The 11777-nt window shown below is 38.6% G+C and overlaps 1 protein-coding gene across 1 annotated transcript; it reads right to left on the bottom strand.

The window, feature by feature from the left end:
* Positions 1-921: 921 nt before the first annotated feature.
* On the bottom strand, positions 922-10530 carry LOC104059036 (fibrinogen-like protein 1-like protein). Its single transcript, XM_054069066.1, has 3 exons — positions 9600-10530; positions 5144-5339; positions 922-1633 (listed from the first exon to the last, which is right to left on the bottom strand). The coding sequence occupies exons 2-3, from the start codon at positions 5289-5291 to the stop codon at positions 933-935; spliced, it is 849 nt and encodes a 282-aa protein (XP_053925041.1). The 5' UTR covers positions 5292-5339; positions 9600-10530; the 3' UTR covers positions 922-932.
* Between the last annotated feature and the right edge of the window lie 1247 nt (positions 10531-11777).

Below are 11777 nucleotides of genomic sequence, written 5' to 3'. Positions count from 1 at the left end.
AACTAAAGCTCATAAATGAAAAGCCAGCACTCTTCTTTTCTCACAGTGGTATTAAAAAAAAGAGAAAACTGAAGCACGTCGTGGAACAGGGAGAAGCAACAGTCAGAGCACGGTAAACAAAGTGGAGTACTATTCGGGGAAAAAAAGGAACAATAAGTAAACAATTGCTAAATCAGTTTGATCTTTTAAAAATTGTGTTCACTGAGTTTCTTGGGTGAAAATTCAGAGGACTTGTAAGCTTTGGATTAGTAGCTTTAAATGGGAAAGCTGATGATCCCATTAGCTCTGGCTGCTCTAAAAAGAAGAAAATAAAAGCCTATGCTGAATACCTCATTGTGTACGAGATCATTAAAGTAGAGAAAAAAGAAGAGACAATGAAGGGGAGAAGAAATCATGAGAGATGAGCCTAATTCCAATTTTATATATTAAAATACCTTTCACCAAAGGTAAAAAAGAAAAGCCTGATCCTGCCCTATGGAACGCAATACTCTTCAGTATGCATTTTGTAAATGCAGGTACTTCACTGGAAATTTCCTTTCTGTGTGATATGTGAAGATGTGCAATTACAGATCATCCATGAACATTCATACTGGAGCAAAACCTTCTGAAATTCATGTGTATTCATGTATATCCTCTACAAGACATCATATCCTGGATTTCATACCTGACTTGTCTTATGGCTAAAATATTGTGAAATTTATTATTGAAATTTTCTGGCAGAGGCCTCAGTTTCTGACAGTAAATTCTCATTTGTGTGGTTGGCAGATGTCTATGTCCTGGTCCAGTACTGCACCATATGCTATCATTTGCCTTGCAAAGGCCCAAATTAAACTTTCAGTCATGATTTCTTAGTGTGATCATTAAGTCAGTGTGAGCTCACTTCAGTCACTGGACAAAGAGTCCACGTTTCTTTCAAAGTACACATGACTTATCTACAGTTCAACTTTCTGACATCGACAGGACTTGGTTGGGTATGACAGGTTGTGAGCAATGGGTTTGATCATCATCCATGCAAACTTACACAAGTGTTGCTTGTTGCAGTCCTTTTGCCAATATATTACATTTCTACGGTTTAGATTTGCTCCAGCACATGCATCATACCACCAGCCTCCCCCAGGAACACCATGGAGTTCCAGTTTAGCGCAGTTCTGAAAGTAATTGTCATTGTCTCTGTCCTTGGTGGTGAATTTCTGGTTGTCATGGAGATAAGCTTCTGTGTCCAGGGTCAGAGCATTAGTGGCATTGCCTTTGTATAGACCAACCCTGATTCGGTATTGAGACTCTTCATCTTCAATAACGAATGGTTCGTACTGCCCCCATTTGATTTCAGCATTTAGGTTAACAAGTTTAATTCCAAGTATGTATTGCACGGAACTGCTAGTTAACTGATGCATATATTCATTTCCTAACCAGTGGTTGTCATGAACGGAGCCAAATCCATATTTGTAATCCTGCCAGGTCCTATCAAAGTCGACTGTACTGTTGGCTGTAATGTGTTGGATTACTGTCCAGCCACCATCCTGCATATTACAAGAGACGACAATTGGGTCCTCCTTTGGTTGGATGATGTAAAGACCATCTCTGGAATTTCCTTTGGAGAGTTGAAAAATCTCAAAACAATCCCTTGGATAGTCTGAGTAGGGGGAAAAAATAAAAAAAAAAGGTAAATTTTTGTTCAAATACTAAATTTTAGATATGGAACTCTGGCTTGTTAGACAGAGTGAATGATTGTCTTCTGACTGGAAGCTGACTTTGACTTCATTCCTGCCTGTGGGTACCTACTCAGCTAAAGGAGGAAGATTTTGAGCAGAACATGCAGGAAATGTTCAGAAATTCAAAAACCTGTCATAAAACAGAAGTGTGATTTTGAATTTATGACAGAAATATGGCTGAAAAGCCAAAAATCATGTACAGACTATCCCTTTCCCTCCTGTGTTCTTCCAGTTTGAGTAGACAACAAATTTGCAATTCCCTGTGCCATGTCTTGGACCATTCTATTTAATTATAATATTTATATATTTAATTTTATTATATTTAATTACTAGAACTAGAAACTAATTTCTCTTTAACCAAATTATACATCAGGTATCAATAACATACTTACATTAAATTCCAATAAGTATGCCATGTATTCATTGATAAAGGGGGGAAATTAAAGCACATTTCTTGATAATACAAAACTTATAAACATCTGAGGATTTTCTTAGGAACAGTTCTTGTCACTCAAACTCTAGGCTAAATCTTAACACTGAATTGCAGGTAAAACTACACGTGCAGTATGGAACACCAATATCAGGAAACTAGTTGAAAGAGCTTTTCTACTTTATTGCTTAACTAGTAGACTCAGAAAGTGATAAAAATGGCATATAAGGTTTGAAATTACACTCTCTGTTAGGCTGAAATATATATACTGTGTTTTCAAATGTGACTTGCTGATAAGTTAACTTCTTGCTATAGTTTAATATTAGTATTAGTATTAGTATTGTATCAAGAATCTCTGAGGTTAAGTCAGAATGCTCTGCTTTTTACAATTGAATGTGCAACTATTAAAAGCCAAAACATTATTTATTTAAAAATGCATTTCTGTATGTATTAAATCACATACACAGAATTAGTTTTATAGAGAAGGATGTTATTCAATGTCTGTTCCATTACTCAGAAATATATTTATGATTTGAAATCACTTGTCCATAGAGTTGAAAGGCATGTCATTATACTATGAAATATTTGTAATTTATATTTAATAAAAATTTAAGAATCTTAACATCTCTATGAGAAAATTTCCTACAGATCACCTGTGATGTAAGATGACAGTTCTTCAAATCTATGAAATACTATGTTGTGTCCTGACAATGACTGATAGGAATATATTTAGATATTTACCATATCTAAAACTTTATTTTTGCTTTCGGGCAACTGGGATAATTCAGGAGAACTATGGCAAGATGTCCTAACTTTTTTTTTTTTCCCCAAAAAAATTCCTGAAAAACAGTTAAGGAAAAATATTTCCAAATAGGAAAACTATAATAAAAGCTCAGAAAAAAAACTCTGTGCAAATCACTGACCAGAGCCCCTCTGCTAATCTGTCTATTGAACACATTGTTTTTTTCTCCTGAGCAAAAAGCAGACTCTGAAAAAGTCAATCTCATTGTATGGTCTCATGACCAACAGATGAAAAGTACATAGAACAGTTTGGGTAGTGTGGTGGGGGTGAGAGGGGGAATAGCCCCGGCCTTTTTGGAAAGAGAAAGGGACCATGGATGACTATTTTATCTACTACTGTAGAGAATTATATTATGCTGTCTTCTTCATAGAATTATTACATTTCTTCTCTTCCAACTGGGAAGTGTTGTAGACTTCAATAACTGTCATAACTGTGTTAAAAATACTCGTCTGGTTCCCAATCTAATTTTATTAATATCCACTGTTCATCTTTATCTCTCTCTTGTCATATTGTCCTTTAGTTAAATAGTGCTTCTTCCTGGCTAATAAACCCTAATGTACCATGAGGACAACTATGTTTTTAATTAGCCTTTGTTTTCTTATGGCAAATTCTGCTCGGATAAATAAATTCTTTTATTATTTACTGTAAGATAAATCTTCTGTTCCTTAATTGTCTAAGTAGCTTTCCTGCACCTCTTCACTGCAAATTATCTAGTAGAATGCAGGTAAAACTTGCACACAGTATATACACTTGTATAGTGCCACTGATTCTTCCCAAGCCTTATTAAAAATCTCTGTTGATATATTCTAGGATTGTGTTTGTATTCCTTATTTTCCTTTAATCTAGAGTTTGGTCGTTGCCTCCTTGTAGCTGGTAAGGTCCTCACCATGCAGTACAATCTAGAATTTTGTACTTTATTTCTTGTCCCAATGGTATTACTTGAGAATGTCTGCCTTTTTTTTCCTGTGTAATATTCTGAGTCTTTGTACTGACATTTCTTTAATTCACTTCATCATTAAATTTTATCAGCCTATTCCTATTTTTGCATCAGTATAGTTAATAAGAATACTGAAAAGATGACTCTTAAGCAAATACTTCCAGTCTCCCCTTGAATTTATGGTTTATTTTTCTACCAAAGTCATTGTAATTTTCTTTTCAAACTCTACTGAAATTATAATGTAGCCTTACCTTCTCTGATTGACTATTGTATGAAGTATTGTATCATAGGCTTTTTAGAAGTCAAGATGTATGAAACCCATTAAGCAGTATTATTCATAGTATCGGTATTGTGTTAAATATAGTCTTTTCTATTTAATATTCAGAAGTTTATTGGAACCTCAGGACAGGTTTACGTAAGTATATAGGCTTTGCAGGGTCTTTCTTTTCATGCCTTTCATTGCCTAAAATGACATGCAATGTCAATCTACAGCCATGAATAGAATCCTTTAAATCTCAATACTATCTGCATGACATAAAATATCCTGAAAGAGCAAACTGTGTACATGATTCTGTACAGCACTTGTTAGAACATTCGCCAGGTAGACATAGCCTGATTCCAAACCTGATCCCACAATTTGATAGAATGATTAAGTGATTTATACAGTGATGTCCAAGCCTGTGAAATATACAGTGACACTTGTATTTGCCCTTCTCAGTGAATATTATTAATGCAAAATGGAACAACTTCTGTAGACAGATAGAGAAAATATTTAGGCTGTTTGATACAAGATTCACTTGGAAAGTGAATTTTATATACCTTCAAGTGCCATAAGTCAGAGGAGGAAAATGAATCAATCCCACGACTCCTTTTGTGTCCATTTTATGTGGGATGTACTCTGATAAATGTATTAGAAAACGTACCAAGCTGGATCGTGCAAGCTAGATAGGCAGAGGGATGCCTCAATTATAGCTACCAAAGGGATTTAGGTACCTATCAGATGTAATCTAGATACGATTGTACTAAGAATAAGTCTTCAAATGCCACAAAATATCTTTTTACAAAAGAACTGTTAATTTCTCTTGAATTAGATGGCAGCTGAGCAAGGGTTTTAAAGATTCTGGACTTTGTGATAGAACATGTTCATATTACAAAGTATTACTGCAGGACTAACTTTCAAATATGTTGGCTGAAAAGTGTTACAGCAAAGCAATGAAGTAAAACACAGTATGCATCCCAACACTCACTCTCTTCATGAGTACCTTTTGCATTGACGTTCCTCAGTCTCTCATAGCCTCTTTGGGGGAGAAGGTGGGCGTTAGCCAAAACCACTGCTTCTTTGGTGCTCACTGACACAGTGCAATAAGAGAGCAAGAATAGAATAAATCCTGTTGAACTCATCAACACCATCTTCCTTCCAGTCAGTCCTCCTGCGACAATACAGAACTATAATACAAGCTGGAATTGAAAACAGGAAGATTTATGACTTTTAGGATGGAAGTCCTGAAGGAGAAACATACTGAAATACCTAACATCAACATAGCGAGCCTCTGCAAGAATTGGCTTCTCCCGTCTTTCAAGGACCTCTCCTCTGCCCAGTGTCCACACCGTATTTCTGACTGCTCATTCCTTTGACACAGAGCATGGTACTGCAACACTTAGAACATCTCTCATCTCTGTCACCTTGTGCCATGATGGGCAATGAAACATAATGTAATTGCATGTGTAACAAAAAGCCATAGAAAGTAGTGTAATGGCAAAACAAACAGCACATCCTATATTTATCAGAATCCAATTTAGCTTATTCCTAAAGTCCAAACTGTAGCAAAACAGAGGCACCAAGAGTCAAACTCGCAGGAACAGTAACGTTGGCTCTGCTGACTGTCTGCTGTTCAAATAGTTCTAAAAAACATTGCTTTCTGAGTGCCGGGAATATTTCCATGCACTGGAGAACTCACTTCAGCACAACTCGATGATGCTTTCTATTTATTTCCATCTACAGCTTTAAATAATTGGTCACAGCTTTAAATCAGATTTTTTAAGAAAAGTGTTCAATAAACAAAGCAAAAAGAACTTTTCGGCCTCTTCAAAACCCACAAGAGTTCAATATATTAAATTAAAACAGTTTTCAACCTCAATTTTCTCCTTGTTTTGGGGTTACACATCTGGTAACCCTCCATCCAACATAGCAGAAAAGGCTTAGGCTATTACTAGACTAAATCCTGGGGTCCTAACGTAGGGAAATCCCAGCTTGACTAAACAGGATTTTTTATATCAAGGACAGCTTAGAATAAATCAGGGTAACAAATGTTTCCCATAACCTCAAAGGATAGATTTGCTCAGACTCTAGCCAGAAAATAGATCTTGTGAGCAGCTCTTTAGTCAGAGCTTATTTCCTGCCAGCGTCAGCACAGAGTCTACAGAGGCCAGTATCCTTCTTTACAGTGGTTTATGTTGCAACAGAAACACACTCTCTATAAAACTAGTGATTTAGCAGCAGATTCAGAAAACAGTTTTCCAGCGTGAAAAATAAATCAGCACATTTGAAAAAAAATGTCCAAGATAAATCATTGTAATAAAGTTCAGGTTTTAGAGTTACTTTTTAGACCCACCATGTAGAAACCCAGCAATACAGAATTTTCTACTCTATCTAAAACAACTTGGTAGTAATTCTGATTTTCTTTTAAAATATAAGTTCTTATATAATTAACATATATTAACGTATATTTTATGCAAAGCCGTTTATTTGACATTGGGATCATAATAAACTGGAACATTACTTTCTGTGATATTGGGCACAGGGTTTCCCTTAACACATTTAAGTTCTGCTGTGCCTGCATTTCCCACTGTCGTATACCCTTTTTCCTGAGAGCTTCTATTATTGTTGCTATTATTAATTATTATATTATAAATGACTTAAAATCAAAACCTCGCCCACACTAGTATCACTAAGCTCCAGGAAATCTGTACCTGGATCTGGAGTTATTTTAGCTCTTTTGTTTTCCTTTTAGCATTTTCAAGTGAGTCAGTATTTTTTATTTCCTCATATTTACTCATTGAAATTATTTACAAATGCATTTAATTCCAGAAAAGAACTTGGTATTATAAATTATTAAGAAAGCAACTGAGGAAAACAGCACTAGGCGGGCACCTTACCTCTTTCAAGTGAAGCTTGGCAAATTCAAACACACACAAGTGAATGAGCTCATTCTCTACTGATGTACTTTGACTGCTACTTAAGTCCAGGTGAATAAATCAGCTCCAACACACTATCTCAAAAGCAGCAAAACTGCATTTTCGTTATTTCACACAATGTGCTTACTCTGGTGGACTTTGCTCTGACACATCACACTTGCAAGTAAGTTTGTATGAATAATAAAGTACAAAGTTCTTCCATAAGGATTAAAACAACATAGTGATTGAATTTCTTTGATTAATAAACGAACACAGTGATGGACACCACAAAGAGGTTTTAGTTCAGGAAATTACTTACGTTGCTTAAATACAGAGGCAGATGCTCAAATCTACTGCCACTTTGTGTAAGTGAATTAACTAGATGCCGTACTGCTAGTCATATTTAAAACTGCAGAGACAACTTTATTTTTAAGTATTAGGAACAAACCAGCCATAAAACTTGTTGTTACTTGATGTTTTAACGTGAATGAATTAGAAGCAGTGTTTCAGAGCTCTAAAAATGGAAAGAACAGAAGCAAAACAGGCTGGTCAACAGGTTTCTATTTTCATTTATTTGGATTAACAAGAGTTAACTAATATTAATTCAGGTCAAAACTGTAATGAATTAGATTAATTAATTGTTGCTATATATCTGAAAGTGGTACTGTCTCTCTGCGTAGCTTTTAGATTGTGTCTAATCTGGCATTTACTCTTTTCAAGATGACCCAGCACTTAATTTTTTGTGCTCCCTGATCCAGCATGCAACCCACTTTGATCAGAGTCCATCCCTCAAACAAGTCACAATTAAAACTGATGAGGCATTTAAGTACTCTGCAAGCTCTTCCTGAGGATTTGTACTATGCTTGTTTGCACTATAATTTCTGTTCTTTAATGATTCCTCCTCTGTGAAAGCACAACATTTGAGGATTTGTATTGCATAATGGATGTTTTAGGGAAGATTTACTTGTAACATTTAAAATTCAGTGATATTTCTCCTAATTCTTAAAGTACAAACAATGCTTTATTCTATATATAAGGACAGCCACGGAGAGTCAGAACAGTTTCTTTTCCCTGACACTGGTCAGTACCAGAGCTACAGAGAAAAGTTTAAGAATACATTCTCTCCACTTCTAGCATTATGCAGCTGAGGGAATTTCTGATATCTGTATATTTGACATATCTAATTTCTGGTTAGTACCAAGCTTTATAAAGTTGGTTAAGGCATGAAAATGCTGCATCGTAGCTTATGAAATAATAAAAGTGCTTTGAACACATACAGATCTTGCTGAAATAGTATGCTAATAAAAGTCAGAAGGTACCTTTCCACTCTGTTCACATTGATACACTCTAGGAAACATCATTGACTTTAGTGGTATTGATTGATAGGTTTCATTTCACCCTTATAAAAATTAGGGTACATCTTTGTTTTGTGTCTTTGATTCCTACATTTTCCATCACTGCTTATCTCCTCCCCCATCTTTACATTTTTCTTTACTTCCTTGCTGTTTGCTTCTCTTTGTTGATTTCTAAACTTTCATATGAGCTGGCAGAACAGAAGTGAAGTGGGAAGCATTTAATTAGAAAAGAGAAGAAAGGGCAACAGTGTTCATCCACTCGTGCTCAGAAAGGCATCTATTTCTGCAGATGAAAACTTTTAAAACCAACAAAAATCATATATCTCTTGTTAATCAAGTATTTTGAGAATAATTTTTCAGCCCTGAAAATTACATAAGATCATTAGGACTAATTTACATTGGTATGGTTTGTCATGTACAGATTTCAAAATAATGCATTACTATAAAGACTTGTTGTTAGCCATGTTAATTAAGCTACTTAGTTTCTCAGCCCAATGACTGCATATTCCTTCACCACAGTATGCTTAAGTTTTAATTATCCCCTCTGATTCTGCTTAGCTTTTACTGGCAAGCATTTATTTAAATGTTTTCAATGCAGCCTCTCCTATGCGGAAAGTCTTTTTACAAGTTCTCTGTATTTTAACAACCCACAGCACACCTTTGCAAAGGAAGAATTTTACTGAGACTGATCAATTTACTATTTCATCAAGATCTGAAGTTAGTTGCAAAGACAACCTGGCTACTATAGTGCAACTTACCAGACTTTCTGTGCAAGAAACACGAAATATACATCCATATTTATATAACCCATACAACAAAAGCCATCAGTTCTGCCAAGGGCAAAGTAGTGTTAACTTAACAATAGTCTGGATAATGATGTCAGTAAGTGGCTGTAAATATCATAGACTCATAGAATCATTTAGGTTGTAAAAGACCTTTAAAATCATCAAGTCCAACCCTTAACCTAACAAGTCCACCGCTAAACCATGTTCCTAACTGCTGCATCTGCATGTCTTTTAAACAGGGATGGTGAGGCTACCACTTCCCTGGGCAGTCTGTTCCAGGACTTGACAATCTTTTCAGTGAAGAAATTTTTCCGAATATCCAATCTAAACCTCCCCTGTTGCAACTTGAGGCCATTTCCTCTTGTCCTATCACTTGTTACGTGGAGGAAGAGACCAACACTCACCTCACTACAACCTCCTATCAGGTAGTGGTAGAGAGCGATAAGTTCTCCCCTCAGCCTTCTCTTCTCCAGATTAAACAACCTCAGTTCCTTCAACCACTACACAGAGGACTTGTGCTCCAGCCTCTTCACCAGTTTCATTGCTCTCCTCTGCACACGCTCCAGCACCTCAATGTCTTTCCTGTACTGAGGGGACCAAAACCTAACATAAGATTCAAGGTGTGGCCTCACCAATGCCGAGTACAGGGTGATGATCACTTCCCTCCTCCTGCTGGTCACATCATTTCTGATACAAGCCAGGATGCTGTTGGTCTTGTCAGCCACCAGGGCACACCACTGGCTCATATTCAGCTGGCTGTCGTCCAACACCCACCCAAGTCCTTTTCTGCCAGGCAGCTTTCCAGCCACTCTTCCCCAAGCCTGTAGCATTCCACGTGGTTGTTGTGGCCCAAGTGCAGGACTCAACACTTAGCCTTGTTGAACCCCATGCACTTGGCCTTGGCCATTGATCCAGTCTGTCCAGATCTCTCTGTAGAGCCTTCCTTCCCTCAAGCAGACCAACGCTCCTGCCCAATTTGCTGTCGTCTGCAAACTCATGGAGGGTGCACTCAATCCCCTCATCCACATCTTTGATAAAGATGTTAAACAGACCTGTGGGGACACCACTTGTGACCAGCCTCCAACACGATTTAACTCCATTCACCACATGTCACACCCCAGACCCACGAGCCACATGCTCGCGTCCTAGCCTGACTGGGGGGAGGAGGGTGGGTTCGTTTATCCGTGTGGCGATCTGGAGGCCAACAAGGACAATCCCAGGGCGAAAATCAGAACCAGTATTTGTTCTGGTGCCAACAAACATAAATAGATCAAAATACTGGGGTGCAGAGCCGGCAAATAGGAGTGCAACTTCCCAAAGTTACAGAAACGAATCCCAACCTCTTCGGATCACAATATGATCCCTGAGCGAACCCCAGGTCTGATGCGGCACACACACCATAAGGGAGCAAAAGACAGACAGAGAGAAAGAGAGAGAAGGGGAAGGAAAGAAATCACCACATCGATGGCAGCAGAGGTTCTCAGGAATACGTCGTTGTCGCAGCAGCAGCTTCTTCCAGGCTTGGTTGGTCCGATCAAAGTGATGATTGAGAGAGAGTGTGAGAGCATGAGAGTGAGAGCTACGCATGAGGTTCCTTACGAGTTCTTTTTACAAGGCCTGTCCGACCCCATCAGCACGTGTTGGGGTGGTCTTGCCACGTGTCTTTTGGGAGGGTCCAGCCTGGGCAGGCAGCCCCGGCAGCTGCAGCACCTTCCCCAGCAGACACCTCCGGGTCCCGAGCTCAGCCAAGCAGGGAGAGCAGTGCCCACTCCTGCACTGCCCCTCCACTGAACGCGGCGCCACAGACAAGCTGAAGCCACAAAGAACACAAATGGGCAGACTTCAGACAAAATGTTTAAGGCAAAGAAAGAAACATAGTTGGGCTTTACACCACAATTCTCTGGGCCAGGCCATCCAGGAAGATTTTATCCAGTGAAGAGTAAGTATGCCAGTCCGTGAGCAGCCACTTTTTCAAGAATTCTGTGGGAAGCAGTGTCAAAAGTCTTACTAAAGTCTAGGTAGACAACATCCACAGCCTTTCCCACATTAACTAAGATGGTCACTTTGTCATAGAAGGAGATCAGGTTAGTCAGGCAGGACCTGCCTTTCCTAAACCCATGCTGACTGGGCCTGATCACCTGGTTTTCCTGCAAATGCCACGTGATGATCTGCTCCAAATCTTCCCCGGCACCGAGCTCAGGCTAGCAGCCCTGCAGTTCCCTGGATCTTCCTTTCAGCCCTTCTTGTAGATGGGCATCACACTTGCTGACCTCCAGCCAACTGGGAGCTCCCCAGCTAGCCACACTGCTGATAAATGATGAAAAGTGAGCACTTCTGCCAGCTTCCTCAGTACGCTCGGGTGGATCCCGTCTGGCTCCTTACACTGGTGTGTTCTTAAGTGCTATAGCAGGTTGATAATCATTTCCCCTCGGATTATGGGGGCTTCATTCTGCTCCCTGTCCCTGTATTTCAGCTCAGGGGGCTGGGTACCCAGAGAACAACTGGCCCAACTAGTAAAGACGGAGGCAAAGAAGGCCTTTTCCTCGTCCTTTGTCACTGTTTCCCCCTGCATCCAATAAAGG

Source organism: Cuculus canorus, chromosome 5 (assembly GCF_017976375.1).
Source record: "Cuculus canorus isolate bCucCan1 chromosome 5, bCucCan1.pri, whole genome shotgun sequence".
In the NCBI taxonomy this organism is placed as follows: Eukaryota; Metazoa; Chordata; class Aves; order Cuculiformes; family Cuculidae; genus Cuculus; species Cuculus canorus.
Note: the sequence above shows the minus strand (reverse complement) of the source record. Positions and strands in the feature narration are given on the sequence as shown.